At 52.8% G+C, this 20,233-nt stretch overlaps 1 protein-coding gene across 6 annotated transcripts in view; it reads right to left on the reverse strand.

Annotated features, from left to right (window-relative positions):
- Positions 1–15,471: 15,471 nt before the first annotated feature.
- Positions 15,472–20,233, reverse strand: part of PHKA2 (phosphorylase kinase regulatory subunit alpha 2) — a 91,465-nt gene continuing 86,703 nt past the window's right edge. For all 6 annotated transcript variants that reach the window (XM_009234636.4, XM_054544386.2, XM_002831440.5 and 3 more), the window contains 4 exons: positions 19,673–19,843; positions 17,627–17,680; positions 16,704–16,904; positions 15,472–16,161 (listed from right to left, as the gene is read on the reverse strand). In XM_009234636.4, coding sequence (XP_009232911.2) covers positions 15,991–16,161; positions 16,704–16,904; positions 17,627–17,680; positions 19,673–19,843 — 597 coding nt within the window. In that variant the 3' untranslated portion in view covers positions 15,472–15,990. The remainder of the gene's footprint in view (positions 16,162–16,703; positions 16,905–17,626; positions 17,681–19,672; positions 19,844–20,233) is intronic.

Here is a 20,233-nt window from a genome sequence, read left to right on the forward strand (position 1 = left end):
ACAGGTCATCAATGAGACATCAGAGAGAGCCACTAGGTGTTGTGGCAGATGAGGCAGTGCCTCCACATGTGCTAACGGGCACTCCCGGTCACGAAGAGTGACCCACCTTGGCAAGGCTCTGGACCTTGGTGGCCTTTGACATCCCGACCCAGAGCCTATTCAGGATCCCAGTGTCTCCTTGGATTTGGAACAGGTGGCCTGGCGTTCCCAGCAATGAACACCAAGCTTTTCTCATTCCTTTGGCTTGTACAGTACAGACCCCTCAGCAACTGCGCTCCATGCACGCAGCACTGTGTGGACAGTGCTTGAGTGGCAATGACCACCGCACTGCGCTCCCTCCCCAGCTCTTCCTCAGCTCATAGCTGAGGTCTGCACCCACTGACCAACATCTCCCCAGTTCCCCTGGTAACTACCTTCTACTTCCTATTACTGTGAGCTGGGCTTTAGATTCCACATATAAGGAGGATCACGTGATATTTGTCTGTGTCTGGCTTATTTCACTTAGCATAATGCCCTCCAGGTGCATTCATGTGGTGGCAGGACTTCCTCCTCCTTTTCTTTTTTTTTTTTTTTTTTTTTTAGGTGGAGTCTCACTCGGTCACCTAGGCTGGAGTGCAGTGGTGCAATTTTAGCTCACTACAACCTCCGTCTCCGGGGTTCAAGGGCTTCTCCTGCCTCAGCTTCCTGAGTAGCTGGGATTACAGGCATGCGCCACCACACCCAGCTAATTTTCTGTATTTTTAGTAGAGACAGGGTTTCGCCATGTTGGCCAGGCTGGTCTTGAACTCCTGACCTCAGGTGATCTGCCTGCCTCGGCCTCCCAAAGTGCTGGGATTACAGGTGTGAGCCACTTTTTTTAAGAGACAGGACATCCAAGTCCAAGGAGACACTTGGATCCTGGGGAGACTCTGGGTCAGGAAGCCAAAGGTCACCAAGGTCCAGGGCCCTGATAGGGTGGGTCAGTCTTTGAGACCAGGAGTGCCCATTAGTACTCAGGGAGGCACTGTCCATCTGTCGCCCAGGCTGGAGTGCAGTGGCTTCATCCCAGCTCACTGCAGCCTCCACCTCCTGGGCTCAAGTGATCCTCCCTCCTCAGCCTCTTGAGTAGTTGGGACCACAGGTGTGTGTCACCGCACCTGGGCCCACTCTGCCTCTGCTATGAGTGCTCTCCCCCAATGGCCATGCAGCCCTTTCTCTCAGCCCTTTCCAGTCTTTGCTCAGATCTTTTCTTCTTGACAAGCCCTAGCCTCAGCAGCCTATTAAATACTGCTGCCTGACTCCCTCACTCCAATCTTTCTTTGAGGCCCGAGCTGGCCTCACTGTGGAATTGGCTGCATAACATCCCGATTTGTTAAGGTCGTTGCTTATCGTCTGTCTCTGCCTGAACTTAGGCTCTGAGATGGGAGGAATCACTGTTTTGTTCATGGATTCTCCCATGTGTCTAAATCAGTGCCTGGCATGTAGTAGGTGCTCACTAAATATGTGTTCAGTGCACTGACTGAGGAAACCGGAGCCCAAAATGGTTATGTGACCTGCCCAAGGCCACCCAGCACACTGGGGAAGGAGCAGGGATGGAAGCCTAGACTCTGGTACCAGGATCAGAGCTCTTAACCACCGAATACTACTGCTCACCCAGAGACACCTGTGGCCTTTGGGTGACCTCCACCCCTCTTGTCTAGGTCTCATTAGGTTGGGCTGGCACCCTGTGTGCCCTTCAGTTTCCACCCAGGCTGGTGTCTGGGCTCTTTTGGGGGTTCCTGTTCCCACCTCTATATCCCTCCCAGGAAGTGGACTAGACTGTGTGGTCCCCACCAACTGTTCCCTCACTGCCTGTTACCCCCTCACTCTCTACCCTGTCAGAGCAACAAGAGGCAGCCAACTCCTTGTGACCTCAGCCTGGCCTAGGGGATGGCTGGCAGCTATTAGAGTGGGCCTTGACTTTGAGAGACCCCTGAATGACATTTCACCAGCTCTCTGTGGCTGTGCCCCCAGTCCTTTGGCCTTCAGGCGAATCCTGCCCCATGTGAATTCCTCTTCTGTCAGTTTTGTCTCGGGGAGGGTCGAGGCATAATCCCGAGGTGCTGCGGGGTCCCCGTGAGAATGAAATGCTGGCCCTGGCAGCCTCTAAGCCTCATGCCCACAGCAGCAGCGGCACCCCCTCCATGTGTCTTCCCCACGCAGGAGAGGCACCAACCGCAAGGATGCCCTTGGGGGAAGCCAAGGAACAGACCCGCAGAAATAGTTCAGCAGAGGCCCCAGGACAAAGGTGTCCACTCTGTAGTTCTTCTAGATTTGGGGGGGAAAGTGATAATGATCATTGCAAACTCGATGCCTCTGTGCCTGTTTTTTCTTCCGGTCAACCTCTTATTTATTTATTTACTTATTTTTGAGTCAGTGTCTCACTCTGTCACCCAAGCTGGAATGCAGTGGCGCAAATCATGGCTCATTGCGGCCTCAACCTCCCAGGCTCAAGCTATCCTCCCACCTCAGAGTCTCAAGTAGCTGGGACTACAGGTGTGCACCACCACACCTGGCTAATTTTTATTTGTTAACTTTTTTGTAGAGATGGGGTCTCATTATGTTGCCCAGGCTGGTCTCAAACTCCCGAGCTCAGGAGATCCACCTGCCTCAGCCTCCCAAAGTGCTGGGATTACAGGTGTGAGCTACCTCGCCCAGCCCTGCATCTTTCTTTAAGGCTTAGTAAATAATTGAAATTTTAATACTCCAAGTGTGCGTGAAGAATCCAAATATGTATTCGCAAATTGTTGAGCAGACCTGTCCTCATGTCGATCAGCTCAAGGTTGTTAACTGTGTCACTGAGATCTTCTATGTCCTTGATGATATTTTGGTCAGCTTGACCTACCAGTAGTAAAAAAAGATGTCTCGAAGCCTCCCACCACGATGATGAAGTCATTCTGTCCTTGTACTTTTGTTAATGTTTCCTGCATTTATTTTGAAGTTGTTTATTGGATAAAGAAATGTTTAAAATGGAAATGTCTTCTTGGCAAATTTCATCTTTTTATCATCATGTTATCCCGTTTCTCATCCTTAATACCACTTTTGGTCCTGAAGTCTATTTTATCCAACAGTGACACAAGGGGACCAGCCCTCTTTCTGATAGCATTTGCCTGGCAGGTCTTTTTTTGTCCTTTTCTTTGCAACCTTCTGTATCCATATGCCTACAAAGAGCACATATCTTTCTACATGAACCATGTAAACCCAATTGTCAACATTTGTCATTTAACAGGGGTCTGGTCTCTTGACATTATTGTCACCATTGATCTGGGTAGCTGGTTTTGAACATGTTCATGTGTACAGTGGCTTTTCCTACCTGGTCCTTCCCCTTGCAGAGCATACGATATGCACTGCTTTGCATTACAGACTTATTTTAGTTTGTCACATATTGTCTGGGTGACAAACAGACACACAGGCACTCCGTCCTGGCTTCAGGATGGAAATTCTGTGTTTCTATGTTTCTCGTCTTTTTTTTTTTTTGTTTTTGAGACAGTCTTGCTCTGTCGCTCAGGTTGGAGTACAGTGGCGCAATCTCGGCTCACTGCAACCTCCTCCTCTCAGGTTCGAGTGATTCTCTTGCCTCAGCCTCCCGAGTAGCTGGGATTACAGGCGCCCTCCACCACACCCGGCTAATTTTTGTACTTTTAGTAGAGATGGGGTTTCACCATGTTGGCCAGGCTGGTCTCAAACTCCTGACCTCAGGTGATCCACCCGCCTTGGCCTCCCAAAGTGCTGGGATTACAGGCGTGAGCCACCACGCCCAGCCTCTCATCTTGTTTTTGAATTGATCTCTTTCTCACCCGTTATATTCGAAAAGAACATTTGCATATTTCACATCCCAGAGTGTCTACTCTCTCACCTCAAATCCTATCATGCTGATTTTATCTAGACTTTTCATTCTGGGTAATTATTAATATATTTGCAGCTGGGGGTGGTGGCTCACGCCTGTAATCCCCAGCACTTTGGGAGGCCAAGGTGAGCGGATCACGAGGTCAGGAGTTTGAGACCATCCTGGCCAACATGGCAAAACCCCATCTCTACTGAAAATACAAAAATTAGCTGGGCGTGGTGGTGGGCACCACCCACCCACCTAGTAATCCCAGCTACTCGGGAGGCTGAGGCAGGAGAATCGCTGGAACCCAGGAGGTGGAGGTGGTGGTGAGCCGAGATTGTGTCACTGCACTCCAGTCTGGGCAACAGAGTGAGACTCCATCTGGAAGAAAAAAAAAATATATATATATATATATGAGATATATATGTCATATATATGATAGATATCATATATATGAGATATATATGTCATATATATGAGATATGTCATATATATGATAGATATCATATATAATAGATTAAATATATATATTTGCTCTTTTGCTTTGGTTTTGATTACTCTTTGAAGACAATCAAAAATCTCACCAAGGGCTGGACTCAGTGGCTTAAGCCTATAATTGTAGCACTTTGGGAGGCCAAGGATCGCGTGAGCCTCATCCCTCAGAGTGCAACCTCCAGCTTCTTTGTGGGGATATTCTTGTTGGACCTTAGACCTGCCTGTGCTGCCAGGTCCCCTAGCCTGCCTTCTCCCAGCCCAGGACTGATGCAAGGGGCCCTGGACAAGGCATAAGAAACTTCAGGAAGCATAGAAAGAGACCATGGCCATGACCCAGGAGGCTAAGTGCTCCTGGCAGACTCAAGGTTGCCCAGCAGCCGTCTCCCTTCTTCCCCACTAACAGGACCCCGAGTTTGTTGCAGATATTTGAAAAGTGAGGTCTCCAAAGGTGCCCCACCAACCTTGCAAGGCCCATGATGGTTCCAGACTTAGAAATCCATCCTGTTAATCCTTATTGCACTTGCCAGTGATTAGTGTTAAACAGGCGTATGACTCAGTCCTGGGCATTTAGAATTAAGGAAAAGTCTGCCAGAGGGCTTCTAGGAAAGACTTCCCTACCTGGAATGGGTTGATAGGGAGAGAGAGGGGTGGAGAGGGAGTGAGGGAGTGAGAAAAAGAGAGACTGGAGCAAGAGAGAGAGAAGCCAAAAGCTAAAGAAGCAAGCCCTGACCCTCCCTTCTTGGTTGGGATGTTGTCCTTTAAGGATGTGATGCTTGGAGCTGTGGCAGCCATCTTGTAACCAAGAGAAAAGAAAGCGCCACTCTGAGGTTGATGGAGAAGAAAGACAGGAAGAGCAGGGGTCCTTCGTGGCATTGTTGAGCCACTGAACCAACTCTGCAACCTCCTAGCTGCAGTCGTTGTCTTACATGGGGTGAGAAATGTCTTTATTGTTTGAGCCACTGACAGGCTGGGTAGCCGAGATGGACAGCTGAAAGTATCCTGAGAGATTACTGAGGAATTTGTCCTCTTGTGTGATCCTGCCTGCTATTTTAATTTAATTTTTTTGAGATGGAGTCTTGCTGTGTCACCCAGGCTGGAGTGCAGTAGCATGATCATGGCTCACTGCAGCCTCCGCCTCTGGGCTCAAGTGATCCTCCCAGCTCAGCCTCCTGAGCAACTGGGATTGCAGGTGTCTGCCATCATGCCCAGCTGGATTTGTTTTTTTGTTTTTTGTTTTTTTTTTCATTTTTTGTAGAGATAGGGTCTCCTTATGTTGCCAAGGCTAGTCTGGAACTCCTGGGCTTAAGCGATCCTCTCACCTCGTCTTGGCCTCCCAAAGTGCTGGGATTACAGTCACGAGCCACCGCACCCAGCCATTCCTGCCTTTTAGAGTCCTGGGAGGAGACAGGTTATCAGAATGCAGATCCCAGGCAGTGCAGCCTGCACACAGGCAGAAAAGATGACAGTTGGGAGTTAAGGACCCTTTCCCCATCACACTGGCCAGCTCAGGGGCTGAGAATTCCACAAGTCAGAGCTTTCACCAAAACTTGCATGTGACTTGTGAAATGCAAACATTCCAGGGAAGACTGGGAGTGACCCGCACCCTGTGGCTTCTTTCCTGGAACACTTCAGCACCTGAGTGTCTCCCAGTGGGAGGCTGGCTGTCGAGAGGACAGCATGGGAGAAAAGGGATTCGGAGGCTTTCTCAGAGGAATTCATTGAATATTTGCTCTGTTCCGGCAGCTTTATCCTTGCTATCTTTTTTTTTTAATTACACAAACATTTATTTAGCACTTACTATGTGCCAAGTGGTATCCAAGCACTTTAAAAATATGTCATACTCAATCTTGTGACAGTCATGCGAGGTATAGGTGCTCTCACTAAGCCTAAGTACAGAGGTGGTGGCCCCGGATGTGGCCCAGGCAGACCAGTGCCAGCCCCAGTGCCACGCTCTAAACCACCCAGCGTGCCAGGCAGCTCTTGCAGTCTCAGGCTGCTGTGTAGCAGTGACACCTCCAGCGAAGTGGCACCACTTATTGCCAGCTCCCTGGCCCCAAGCCCTCCCTGGTTGCCCGCCCTGGTGGGTCCCGAGTGGGTCAGACAAAAGGCAAGCCCTGCTCCTCAGCCTCCCCCAGGCGCATCCCCCATCCCAGGCTCTCTCCCTTCTTCTAAGGGCAGACAGGCTTCTCCCACGTGAGGGCAGGATGCTCTGCACCCCTTTGCAACCCCAGGCCCTTGAGCGGCAAGTGTCAAGAGGAAGAAGGAATCCAGAGGTAGGTGAAGGATGAAGACAGGGCTTTTATGCTCTTCGCTTCTCTTCCTCAAAGTGCCACCTCCTGCCTCTGTCTGCTCTGCTCTGTCCTTGGTCCGTATAGCAGAGCCCTGCTCGTGGCGGCGCTGATTTCAACACCCTTGACTTTGAACTGGGCTCCTCCCAGGCGTGCCAGGCTGGAGTCCTCACAGACCTCTCTCTTGCTCTGTTTAAAATGGATGTATTCCCCTAGCTCGTTCTTAACAGTCCTCCAGAATCTTCTACCATGAGCACCGTCATCCCCATTTGACCAATGAGGAAATGAGGCTCAGAGAGTGACTTGCTATCCATGGCCACGCAGCTAAAATGTCACCTGTCTGATCCAAAGCTCACCTTCAGACACACCCTGGGCCCTCCGGGATGATCTGGAGCCTGCAGACCCAGGCTGGCGCCACCGTGGGGTGGGGGAGTGGCAGCAGCCTCTGTCTGCTGAGACTCTGCCAGTGCCAGGGGTGTACAAACATGATCATGACCTCATTACGTACACGGTATTGTTACTGTTATGTCCATTAGCTTGTTAATCTGTAGAACCACCACATGAAGATGGTTTATATAACCACCATCCCATTTCACAGAGGAAGAAACTGAGGCACCAAGAGATTGTGTCTAATCAAAGGGTGTCCAGCTCTAAGCAGCAGCATGGGGGTCAAAATTCTGTCCCATCTGACCCCTGAGCTCCTGGTGGTGACAGGGGCCCAGGAGGTGGCCAAAGCAAGGTGTGAGACCTTAAACCCAATGCTGCCTGTGTCTCAATTTTGCCAAAGGCTACCATCTGGGAACAGTCCCTAGGGTGGCTGTGCCCACATCACAGCAGAGGCTACTTAAGGGCTTTGTGGGCTCCAAAGCATGAGCCACATTTCTCCTGACCTTGAAATGGACTCTTTGAGAGAGGCAGGGAAGGACCTGGTGTCCCCACTTCCTAGCTGGGGCAGCCAGTGGACTCAGAGGAGCTAAGAGACTTGGCCACTGTCCACGGTGTTGCATCCCCAGCCTTGCTGTGCCGCCCAGTTGCAAGCATGACTTCTATCACCCTGGGCTGAATTTAGCTTCCTAACCCCTGTATGCTAAGCTGAGAATTCCCTTCCCCTTCAATATTTCTCTTCATATCTACTATCCAAACCTTGAATAAACTGAACAAATGAGTCTCTCTTCTGAGGTAAATTTGTTAGAGACTAAGGCAAGGTTCTTTGCCTAGATCTAGGTAAACATGGAGGCCGGAAATGGGCTTCTTTCTGATCTGCCACTGACATGTGTGAATTTCTGAAATTCACAAGCCCTCTTGAGTCTCAGTTTCGTCATCTGTAAAATGCAGGTGCTAACAGCAGCCCTGACTAAGCAGGCATAGATGATGATCACGTGCTCTTCAGCACCTGTGGAATGTGTCCCTCAGCTGGAGCCACAGCTCAAGTCTTCACCCTCCTCTAGTTTCCAAGACGCCTGAGGTTTACATGCAGAAGACCCCCAGAGGACAAAGTCGCTGATTCCAGGGATTCCTTGGAGCCAATCCTCTTGGCCTCAACTATCCCCTCCTATATTCCCTCTCCCCACCGGCTGGGGTACGTACTCCCTGGCCAGCCTCCTGGAATGTTCCACTGGTCCCCACCTCCCAGCAGGGCACCCCTCCCTCCCGCTAGTGGATGACTCACTACATTTCTTTCTTGCTTTTTTTCCGATTGTGCTTTTTTTAAGTTTAAAAAAGAAATGTGTCAAAGTCAGCACAGCACATCTATTTAAAGTGCAGAGGAAGCAGCCTCTGAACAACTTGTAGTGTGGAGCCTTTAGAACCTTTCCAGGCCTCAGCCCCAAAGTCTGTCACTGTTGCTTTCTAAAGCCCCAGTATGAAGGGCAGTGGAGGCTTGGGGACGTCAGGGGAGAGGTCAGGTGAGAGCAGGAGAAGGCAGGGCGGAGGAGGGTGCCCTAGGGATGGAGTCCCGGTCACTGTTTCCTTTGCCCACCCCATCCCCCGAGGGAGGTGGCGCCGGCAGATGCAGGTATGTGGCTTTGTACGTGCATGTCGGCTTGAATGTGGTGTAGGGACCACATAGGGTTTCAGGCCTGAGACAGCGGAGGGAGCTGAGGAAGGGAACAGGCATCGCTTCTCTCTCCCTCTTCTGTCATTTCATCACCCCCATTTTCCAGTTACTAGATTATCTCCCCTAAATAGCAGCAAAGCAGGGGCTGCTCCCGAAGGCTGTCAGCTCCTCAAAATAGGTGGAAGGAAGTCACATGGCCTCGGCACTGGCTCCCTTCCTGGCTCCGCCTCTCACACATGTCCCTCCAGACCTGCGGTGAAATGAACTGCTTCTCCCCTCTGCCTCTGCCATGGCGCCATTGCCCCCTAACCTTTAAAGCAGATCTCTCTGGGCAGGGTTGGCAATACTTGTCATTCTTCTCAGTGACTTGGGACAAAAGCCAATGTCTGGACTCCTTTGTGGCTCCACTCCCGCCCCCTGCAGACGTGTTGGGTGCAGTCCTGCCTCCCACCTTCGCACTGGCAGTTCCTGCTGCCCGGCGCCGTCTCCCCCAGGTAAAGTGAGGCTCAGGCCCTCACTTTCTTCAGGTCGCTGATCACATCTTGCCCACCGAGATCTTCTCCAGCCATCCCAGAGGACAGGCCCTCTGTGCTCCCAGGCCTCCCCACCCCTTCCTCTGCTTCCTTCTGCCCCCGATATGCTGCGAAAATCATCACTCCTTGTTCATTTTCCGGGGCGGGGGAGGAGGAGGGGTCAGTCTCACTTCCTCCCTCGGCTGAGCTGCAGGAGACTCAGAGATGGCCTTGGCCTCACCCAGCTGTGCTGTCCCCACCCAGCCAGCTGCTTTGACATTTAAAGGACTAGTCCGATCCTGCTGGGTCAGATTCTTGAGCAACTCCAGCGCTGTGGCCCTGCACTTTCTGGAGGACTGAGTGTTTTACTCAGCCTTCACCTATGAGGAGCCCGTGAGACCCAGGCGAGGGTTGGGAGGGTCAAATCCCCACCCCCTGCCCCAACCCATCTTGAGCCTCTACCTTCTTCCCCCAGCACAGCTGAGCAAGTGGGCCTGGGGCTGGTGGAGGGGTGGTGCCTGGCATTCAGGGGCCGAAGACTGGCTCTGCTAAGGCCCCTCCACCCCCAGCCGAGCCCAGAAAGCTCCCTGCATCCCCTCCACCGAGTGCCGGCAGTTCCCAGGCTGCCTGGCCTGTGCCCACCTCTCCCCGCATTTTCTGCCTCTCCACACCCCCCAGTCCCGGCTCTGGTCACTCTGCGGAGCCTCTGCTAACCCCGTGCTGACAGTGAGCTCCCCGACCCGGGCTCCACCTTGACCCCTCTTGCACCGCAGACTTATTTTTGACTCTTTGCCCTACTAGGCATGGAGCCCTTTGTGTCTCAGCCAGCCAAGCCCAGATCCAGCCACGTGGACGTGTGCTGACAGCACCCAGTCGATGCACAGTCTCCACCAAGCTGGGACAAAGGTACACATCCTGCGGGGGCAGGGCGGGGCGGCAGTCACCACCCTAGCACTAGGGAGCTCTCTGCTTTAGGGGATGGAAAGCCCAGAATCCTTTCTGGTGAGATTCAGGCGGCAGTGCAAGAAGCCACTAAGAACGGCTGCTTCATCTTCTGGTGCGAAGATCTGCGTCAGCCGCGGTGTGTGCAATGCCCTCTCAAAACCTTCTCCCAGCCTGCTGGGCCACTTTCGCTCCAGATCTCTTGTGGCTAATGAGGGAAAGGGGAGCAGGGAGCTGTTGCCTGCACTTCCAGAAGGAGGGGAGGGAGGGGAGAGGCAGAGAGGGCCGCCTCGCCTAGATGGCTGTGCCTCCCTTGAGCCCAGGAGAGAGACTCCAGTACTTACAGGAACTCAAACTATCCCTGGTGACAGCTGGAGGAAATTATTCACACTGTCAGGAGAGAGGCTTATACCACGAATGGTTCCAATTCATTATTTTTTAAATCCCCCAGCTGGCTAAAGAGTTAGAAGAAAAGATGTGACAATCATATGAGTCTTGTCCCAGATGGGCTGTCACTCAAGGGCTATGAAAATCTAATGGGACTGGGCTGGTGGTCACAAAAACTGCAGGGTGCACTGGCAATTCTGCAGGGCTTCGCAGGATGGTGGAAGGTGGTCTGGTGGGCCATACTGGGCAGCAGCGGTGATCCAGCCCCTATGGCTCAGTAGCATTTCTACCCAAAGAGAGAACATGTAATTAATTGTCCTACCTCCAGCCCAGAGGTGGGTGCCAGGATGGCTTCCATGCACCTGGGGTGAGGAGGGGTCGCTTGCACACCCCTCTTCACTCCTGACACACAGCCTTCCTCAGGGGCAAATGTGCCTCTTGCGTCAGCTTTCCAGGGCAGACCCTGGCAAGGGCACAGGTCCTTTTATGGGCAGAGGAAAGAAAAGCAAGCATTCTGGCTGGAGCGGACACTGAGTTTCAGATGTTTGGCATCTGAACCTCCTTCCTGTGTTCAGGGGATCCCCATGTTATGAAGTGGGGACCTCCACTTTGGAAGGCAGAATTCTCAGATGGGGCTTTTTTCTTTTCTTTGAGACAGGGTCTTGTTCTGTCACCCAGGCTGGAGTGCAGTGGTGTGATCACAGTTCACTGCAGCCTCGACTTCCCAGGCTTAAGTGATCCTCCCACCTCAGCCTTCTGAGTAGCTGGGAAAACAGGTGTATACCACGGTGCCTTGCTGATTTTATTTTTTGTAGGGAGGGTCTCACATTGTTGCCTAGGCTGGTCTCTAGCTCCTGGGCTCGAGACCTCCTGCCTAGGCCTCCCAAAGCACCAGGATTACAGGCACAAGCCACTACGCCTGGCTGGACACTGTTTTTTCTAACCTCTCCCTCAGCCGAGGCAGTATGCTTGCCTGAGACCTTGAAGTGGCAGCTAGTGGCTGTTTAAAATCCCTTTTGGTGACAAGTAGAAGCCTCTACATTTAGTTTCCAAAAGAGCAGAGGCAGTGGTCCCAGTGACAGTGCCCAGCATTGGGGGTGTCTGTGGTCTAAGTCCTAGGGTATGAACCCGGGAGTACTGGAGAATGACATGGGATCTTGGTCCTGGCTAGGGAGCCGCTTAGCCTGGTGACCATGTGACCTATCCAATATTGTTTAATAAACTTCCCACTTAACCCAGTCACAGTTGGTTTCTGTTATTTGCAAATGAACTTCGAGACAATGGCAGCTGGTGGCATAGATATTACAGCCAGTTACTGGGATTTCTCTTTGGCAAGTCCATCCTGGGTTTGCATCTGGGAAGGTCTTTCACAAAAGGAGATGTGGAAGGTGCAACCATCCCCTCGTGCCCAATTCAGATGCAGCTTACCCTTTGCAGAGCCTGGCACCCCGGCCACGCCAGCTGCAGGGGAAAGGGGTGGCGGCCACCTGCAAGGGTTGGGCCAATGCTGCACAGGATTCGGGCTCAAGACGCCAACACCCTGCTAGGCCAGCGCAGGGAACACTCACCACGGGAGCCTAGGGGTTTCCTCAGGGGCCTTCAAGCACAAAAGAGATACTTTTCACCCTCCCACCCCCCAACCAGGCTGTATGCCTGCCTGGCCCTCAGTGGGCATGGCAGAAATGCTAGGATTCGTGTTGGATTCATGCATTTTTCAGAATAGTTTAAGGACTGCACGAAGACAGAGGGACGAATCACATGACTTCAGAGTTCATTGGTTCCAACTATTCCAGCCCTCCTGAGAAGGCATGTTTTGCCAAAAGTGCACATATGTTCCTCTAAAGAAAACCATGGTAGTTTTTTGATGGAATTTTTTCCTCTCCCAGGCATCGTCAGACGCGCCCAGCACTCGACTGCAGAGCAGCCTCTCTCACAGTTTCCACTCTTATTTCTCAAAGAACTCTCTTGGTACCTCAAGGCCGTGGCTTTCCTAAGTGGCTTTTTGAGGGAGACAGCAGGGACTGGGCTTTAAGAGGGCCACAGCAGAGCTTTCTTTTCCCCTCACAGGCAGAGCCATCAGTGGCCACTTCGGGGAGAACAGAAGGCATTCTGGGAACGCGGTGCTCTCACATCCTGCAAAGTACAGGCCTGCGGAGCAGATGGCAGGGACTTCAAAAGCTAAGTCACCTTGAAAGATAATGGCACAAAGGGCGATTGGGGGTGGGGTGGGTGGGAGGCTTTTGTACCCTTTGGCAACAAGGAAGCAGAAAAGACAAAAGTTATTTGCCAGCCTGGTACGGGAATCAATAGAATTGAGAGATGGTTCTGCTGCAATTTCCATCAAGGGTGGCCAAGCCTCCTGTCTTCTTGTCCAGAAGTAAGTGGCATCAACCAACTCTGCCAAACTGCATTTCCTGCCTCCTCATCTGGGGTCTTTTCCTTTTTTCACACCGGGAGCATTTCCATCCTCTCTGTCCAGGCAGCTGAGCCCTGACAACCTCTCCTCCCCTTCACCATGCCCCGACTGATCTCCTAATGGAGCCCCACCCCTCGAGCCCCTGGGCCTGTGGAAGGTAGGGTCTCCCCCTCCTCCTAGTCCTCCCCCGCTCCACTCCAGGTGGGGTTGCAATAGGGCTTATCTGGTTTCCTCTAAGCATGAAGCCCTTGGCCAGAGGAGGAGCGGGAGTTCACGTCACGCCTCCATGCTTAGTCCTGGCCTTTTGCATTTTTTGTGGATGGGTAAACTGAAGTACATAGTGGTCAACTCATGCCCAGGATCACAGAGGCACTGGCAGGGTGGCAGTAATGCTGAAGTCACCTGATGAGAGCCAGGGACAGCAGTGGGTGGGGCCGCCCGGCTGCTTTTCAACTGAAGTTGTTAAAAGGAATTCTTGTTCCTGGCCCCACCTGCTTGCCCTCCAAGGCAGAACATGCTAATCCCGAGCCCCAGCAAAGGTTCAAATTGACTTCTTGGCTCTGAGTGGGGAGGTAGAAGTTCCTGCCCCCACCAACCCCCTGCTCCACCCCAGGCTCGAGGCTCCAGGGGCTGCCAGGCCCCTCTCGCCTGGCCTAGAAACAATCCCCTCCTGCCACCTCCGCGCAGGTGCTGACAGGCCCTCTGCCCTCAAACATCTGTTCCTCTCCTCGGGGAGGGGGGCCTCAGCTGCCCGCTGAAAGGGCCAGGCCTCAGAAGCCTGTTCTCCTTTGAAGCTGACAGCTTGATGCCTGTGGAAATGCGGTCCTATTTCAGAATTTCATTTTAAAGAGGTTTCAAAGGAGTGGCTGGAAGGCTTGGTGAAATTGCTTATTACGGCTCCTCTCCCAGCCCGCGGCTTGGTGGCTGAGCACATCATCATCATTGGCAGGCAGGTGACTGTTCTAAATTAGCACCTGGCTCATTCTGGAGGGCTCTAACTCTTCCTGAGCTTTTTCCAAGAACAACTTTCATGACTTTATACCTTCTTATACCTTTCCCACATTATCTGTTTGAAATGATCCACAGGGCAGGTGAATTACGTGTCGTCTCCAAGACTCTTGTTTCTGTCGGGCATGTCTTAAAGACACACACACATGCAAAGGCTATGAAAATGCGACCCCCAGATCTGGGAGGCTGCAGCCCGTGGAGCCTCAGGGGCAAAGGGAGCAAACCGGTTTGCGAGGGAAGAGCTGCTCCGGTCAGCGGCTGTTGTGGGATGGGGAGGGAACAGGGTGGCCCAAGGGGGCAGGGGCCTGGCTCCATATCTGCTCACGTGCTGCCCTCCTTGTCTCTGGGATCTGCCCCCCAAATGCAAGAAACGCGTAAGCCCGCTGTAGCAGATATGGAGAGACTCCGGGAGATTTTCCTTTACCTAACTACTCTGCACCTCTGCAAGGGAGAGCATTATGGTTTGGAAGAAATGGAAACAGGGCATGGAAGTCCCATGTGGGCAGAGCCTGCACACCAAAATTGGAGTGCTGGGAGTCTTCTAGACTGCAAAGGGTTTGACTCAGCCCAAAGAGGACTCTGCCAGGAAGCTGTCAGGCACCTGAGGCCACCTGCCTCTCCTCTGCTTCAGGAATAACCATCAGTACTGCATCTTGGCTCGGAGGGGCACTGGGCATCACGATGCCCATTCAAAGCAGCTAGGGCACGGTGATCTCTGCATCTCCATACAGATGTCTGAGGAAATGATCCCATAGCCTCGTCTCTGTTTCAGAGGCAGAGTCCACCATAATCTAGCCCACTGCTCTCAACCAGACAGAGCGCACCTCCTGGCCACTAGGTGAGCATTTGTCTTTCAAGGTTTATTATTTACAGAAACTGTTTTCCCATTGGTTTTGTTTCCTTCCCCCAAGGTAAGACAAAGCCTGGAGAGAAACTCCACTGCTAGGGCATTGGCAAAAGATTTGCCAGACCCTGACACCTGACTCAACCTTGCTCTCCTCCAATCGGTGCCTCCGACTGCACCCACCCAAGAGAGTGAAGACCAAAGTGCTTCTACCAAGAGGGTGCAGGTTCCTAGCCTGGCTCTATTTTTCAGAGGGAAGCATTGTTTCTGCGAGGACATGCCTGTTCACTTCCATGGCACTGCCGACTTGTGCTCACCCTATGACGCCTCGCCCAGAGCACAGGAGGACAGTATCCACTGCGGGGCGTTCACCCCACATGAGCGAGGAACCACAGGTCTAGCCCTAAACAACTGCTTGCCTGGCTATAAGAGGAGCCTTGCCTTTTTTTTTTTTTTTTTTTTTTCCCCTAGATTCCAGGAGATGCAGGATTTTTCCTAAGGCAGGAGAAAACCCTAGTTCATAGACAGCCAGGATAAAAACCCTGGAAGACCATGAGCCAAGGTGAATGAAGAGGAATTTTCTAAATCTTGGGGACAGAGAATTATGTTACATCAAGGCAGCCATGCCAATAAAATGGAAGGCTATGAAAGCAAGCAAGGCACAAGAAAACCCCAATTCCACAGAGAGACACAAGTGTTCTATTTGGTGAAGAGTTTGGTGCACAGACAGACTGCATCCTGTGAAGAGGTGGCCCTTGTCAAGGCTACTGCCGCCGGGAGGATCTTTGCATCTTTAGGATGTGTCACTAGCTCATCGAAACTATTTCTGTAACTCTCTGCAAGAGCCAATTTAAGCTGGCGTCTCAGTTCCCTCTGCACTCAAAAGAGACCAATTTCCAATTCCTCCTCAGAGTCCGTGAGACCAGATGCTACAGCAAATGTTCCAGAGAAATGAACCTAGAAAATGATCCCGGGGCGCTCCTTGCGGGGGAACACAGGATTCCTCAGCTCTATCTCTGTGGCTTTAACATACATCAATCAGTTTCAGGGTGAGTGCTGCCATTGCCCCCCGAGAGTGTTTCTGATGGGACATGCTTTCCTGATAGCACAGGGGATCTTGGGGGACAGAAGGTTCCCAGTAAGGCTAGGGGGCACGTGACAGATTGAGAGTGTGACCATGTTTCCAGGGGAGACCCTATTGCATCTGGCAGCCCGAATTGGGCAACAATTCCTGCAAATAAGAAGCCACTGCTCTTGTTAGGTAGGTCATCGTCCCGTAAGCCCCACTCGGAGCGCTGTCATAAAAGAAGTGGCAGATTCCTGTGGCTTGGTCTTTCTCCAGGGTGTCCATGGCTCCAATCGACACCTGCAGTAGGAAAGGGCAGAGGGGACAATGAGTGGAGCCCCCACTCCCCATCACGCTTCTGCATGGTGGTGGCAGTGGGTCAACATGGGCAGGGTGAGGGTTGCTCTACTAGAGCCTTGGCCTTCTGAGAGGCTCCAATTCTGAGGGCACGAGGGCACGAAGCCAGCGCTGCCAGGGGGAATGCCCCTACCTCTCCTCTGGTCACTGCGCTCTGTTATCACGCCACCCTAGTTTGCAGCTCCTGACTATAATGAGGACTACTCTGTTGAACTTTGTGTACAGGGTAAGGGGTTCACCCAGGGTCACATGTGTTGCAAGTGGTGGTGTTTGGACGAAAACCTGCATTGAGATAGGCCTATCCATCCCCAAAGGTCTTGAGATTTCCCAAGTGGCCACTGTACCATTTTCTAAGCAAGTGGTTGACATTTTTTCCCCATCTGTGATGACATTTTCTTGGTTCGAGTATATTCTTTCCTATTGGACACAATCTCCAGCCTCAACAGAGATAAATGCCAGCCAACCCAGCTCCCTGGCACCCCCACCTGGTCCTGCAAGAACAGCTGACTGGCCATCTGCACGATCTGGTCCACGTGGATGATGCCCCCGATGCTGGTCATCTCCGTGTCTGAGAGCAGCGTCAGCACCATGATGGCTTCCACCAGCAGCTGCCGGTACTCGGGCTGTGGCACGCGGTTCAGCACCGATTCGACATGGACAGCAAACTTGATCTCATGCGGGGTCATCTACCAAAGGGACAGGCAGGCAACCACCAGTGAGAGGACAGATGCAGCCCTATCACTGAGTAACCAAGGGTGACCGTAGCAGTGCCTGGGCTCGGGGCTCAGCGCCACTGATGCCCCTTTTCTGGCCACTCTCTGGATCCTGCCAGCAGTGGCCCTCAGAGCAAGAGGCTGGAGTGTGCCTCCAGGAGCCAGCCTGTCCTAGCCTGATTTATCTACCCTTCCCCCCATCGACTACAGCTTCCAGGGAGCAGGGACCATTTCTGGTTTCTCTTTCCTCTTCATTATTCCTTCCAGCATGAAGCATGGTGCTTTGGGTGGGGTAAAACTAAAAAAGTCCATGTTAAAAAGAATGACAAATCACCTAGGGATGATTACTGCTTTTAGTTGGAGAAAAGGGCCGAGAAGGCTGCCCGTGGGGCAGGCCAGGGTGGCATGGAGATTGGCTCCTTTCTTTCAACGGGGTTCTAAGGGGTGTCTGGCAAATGCAAAGAGCTTGCTAGCCTAGAAATGCTGAGTCTCAGGTGAAGAAAAAGGCTGATGCCCATAAATGCAGGAAAGACATTTTGCCAAATATGAGGGTGAAGTGGCTAGACAGCTCAGAGCTACAACTGGCCTGTCAATTAGAATGAGCCCAAAAGGAGCACAAGAGGTCAGAGTCCATGCAATGAAGCCCTGATTGTGAACCCACGGAGGGGCCCGCCTTTGCGTTTTTCTCATCGTACCTCTCGGGTCGTCGAGGATGGGAGGACATAACCATCGATGGAGAGACCGTGGCACTGGAGGCAGAACACAGCACATTTCAGTCAGATTCCAGAACGGAATAAGCACATGCGTGTGCGCGCACACACGCATGCACACACAGGTGTGCATGCACACACAGCACCCTCTGCCCTGGAAACCCATATGAGGGCTGGGACACGCCAGACTGTCAGAGTTATTTTTAGAGAGCTTGTTCTCGCTGCCCACAGGCTGTGTTTTCGATGGAACAATTCTAGGGAACCCAGCAGGCATCTTTCAGATCTCCCCCGAACAATGCCCTAGGGGGCTGCCGAGTCCTCCCGGGAGGCTCCACATTGTACTTGGCAACTAGGCCCTGGCGGCTGCGAGGCCCCTTTGGTGCCATAATAAAGGGGGATTTTCATGGCTCCTGCTGGGGAAGGGATGCTTCTGTGCCTTTGCAGGCATCTATTTTTGAGATTTCTATAATAAGCACCAATCACAAAAGCCTCCAGCACATGCACAGACATGCACACCCATGTATCTAAATATCGAGTGCCAGCTCAACACAAAATGCTTTTTCATAATAGAAATATCTTGGTATTGCGCCAGTGCGTCCGAGCGGAAGCATGTGATGATGCCCCATGAAGAGTGGGGAAATTTTCTAGGAACAGCTTGTTCTAGTCTCACTAACTGGCCACCTTCTAAATCCCAGCACCCCGGCCCGGAGCGTCCCCAGTGGGCTGAGGGCAGAACAGCTAATGGACACTCCCACCCCCTTAAGAGAAGCGGGAAGTGGAGCAAGCACCATGAGCCCCTGCAGGATCCTGCCTGAGTCCCGGGAGTCCAGCTGCTTGGGCAGGGCCTACTCCGACCACCTCACATCCCTCTGCAGTGGCCGTGAGGAATACCTTGGGCCCCATGAAGCACAGGGGCCCCTGTTACAGAAAGAACCTTGAGCAAGTGGTGCCATGGCTTTGGGAAGGGGGCTGTTGTATGCTGTCACTGGGATGATTTTTTTCTCTTCTCTCCCACTGTGAAATGAACTAAAAAATAGTTCTGGGGGGAAAAAATGGCTTGGTTTGTACAGCTTTTAAGTGAGGCATACTGTCCTTCCATTCAAGGGAAAAAGACAGGGAGGGCCTGGTGCAGCCCAGGGAGCTGCACAAACTCTCTCGGGCTGATGCAGAAGGGAGACACTGCGGGGGTACAGAGAATGCCGTCCCCTCCTTGACAACAGGCGCTCAGGGAGGTGCTCCTGTGCTCAGGTACACGCACCACAGTTCCCAAGGACAACAGCTGGGGAGACGTGAACGGCCCCAGGCAGATGGGAAGCGCAACAGCCGGCTGGCTGAGGGGAGTGGGGCCCCAGGGTGTGAGGGAGATTGTGCCTTCAGGGCACACAGGACCTGGGGCCAAACTGGAAGCTCTCCACCTCTGTACACGTTGGGACTGAACATGGCAGATAACCCGGGAGGGTGGGGCTCAGTCACATCACTGAACAGCAGGGACACTACCCCTGCCTGGATGTGCAGGAGGCTGGGGGGGCTGGCCTACTCCAGGCTCCTCCTGAACTGTCATTCCAGGTTCCAGGCCTGTAGGTGCTGCTCTGGGTTGTTTTACGGGGTTTTCATCTGAAGCCTCCCAGCCTTTCCCTGTTCTTCTATGTTCCTAAAATACGTCCAAGTTGGTCCCACACAACCACAACCTAGACTGCCACCTTGTCTTACTTGCTGTGGTTCTCAACTGGGGTGATCTGCCTCCCACGGGACGTTTGATAATGCCTGGAGACACTTTTAGTTGTCACACGGGGGTGGGGTGGGGAGAAGAGATGGCTGCTGGCATCTGGCGGGTAGAGGCCAGGGATGCTGTAGACATCCTACCACACACAGGCCCCCTAGCAGAGAATGCCTCGGCCCCAGGTGCCAACAGCACTGAGGCAGAGAAGCCATCCTCAGGGCTGCGTGTTTGCTCGCCTGGAGGTGCCACCATGCCTTGCCAGGACAGTAAGGGGATGGTTCACTTCCCCAGGAGCTCGCATCTCGGCTCACCTTCTGGAGGATCTTCCACACCCTCTGGTAGAATCCCACGGGGACCCTGTTGATGGCCCCGTCCAGCCTTCTCCTGCGCAGCCACTGGCCCTGCCGCTCACCCCAGCCGATGTGATGTCCTCCAGAGTCTGAGGATGACGTGCCAGTGGGCGAGGATGGGGTGCTGGACCTCTGCAAGACAGACAGCTTGGGGCCTCAGAAGCCACGCAGCAGGTGCCCCAGGGAAAGTGCGCCATCACGAAGGGCGGCCCTGCGACCTAGGCACAAATGCCAGAACACCACTCGCCAAAGAGGAACACGGTTCCTCCAGTCCACCTTGTCTGTTTCCTGATGCGAGACAACTCGCATACTTTACTTTGGGTTGATCAGGTCATTCCATGTTGCACTCTGCCCGGCCCCCCGAGAGGCGGTCCCACCCCCAAAGCTAGAACCCATAAGGAGGAGGCCAAGTAGGGTGGGCACGGGCTAATCCCCACTCAACGCCAGCGGTGCCAAGGACACGCCCGAGGGCGTCTGGCCCTGCCATGAACACTGATTCTGGGCCTCAGTCTCATCTGCACA

This window comes from Pongo abelii, chromosome X (genome assembly GCF_028885655.2).
Source record: "Pongo abelii isolate AG06213 chromosome X, NHGRI_mPonAbe1-v2.0_pri, whole genome shotgun sequence".
NCBI lineage: Eukaryota > Metazoa > Chordata > Mammalia > Primates > Hominidae > Pongo > Pongo abelii.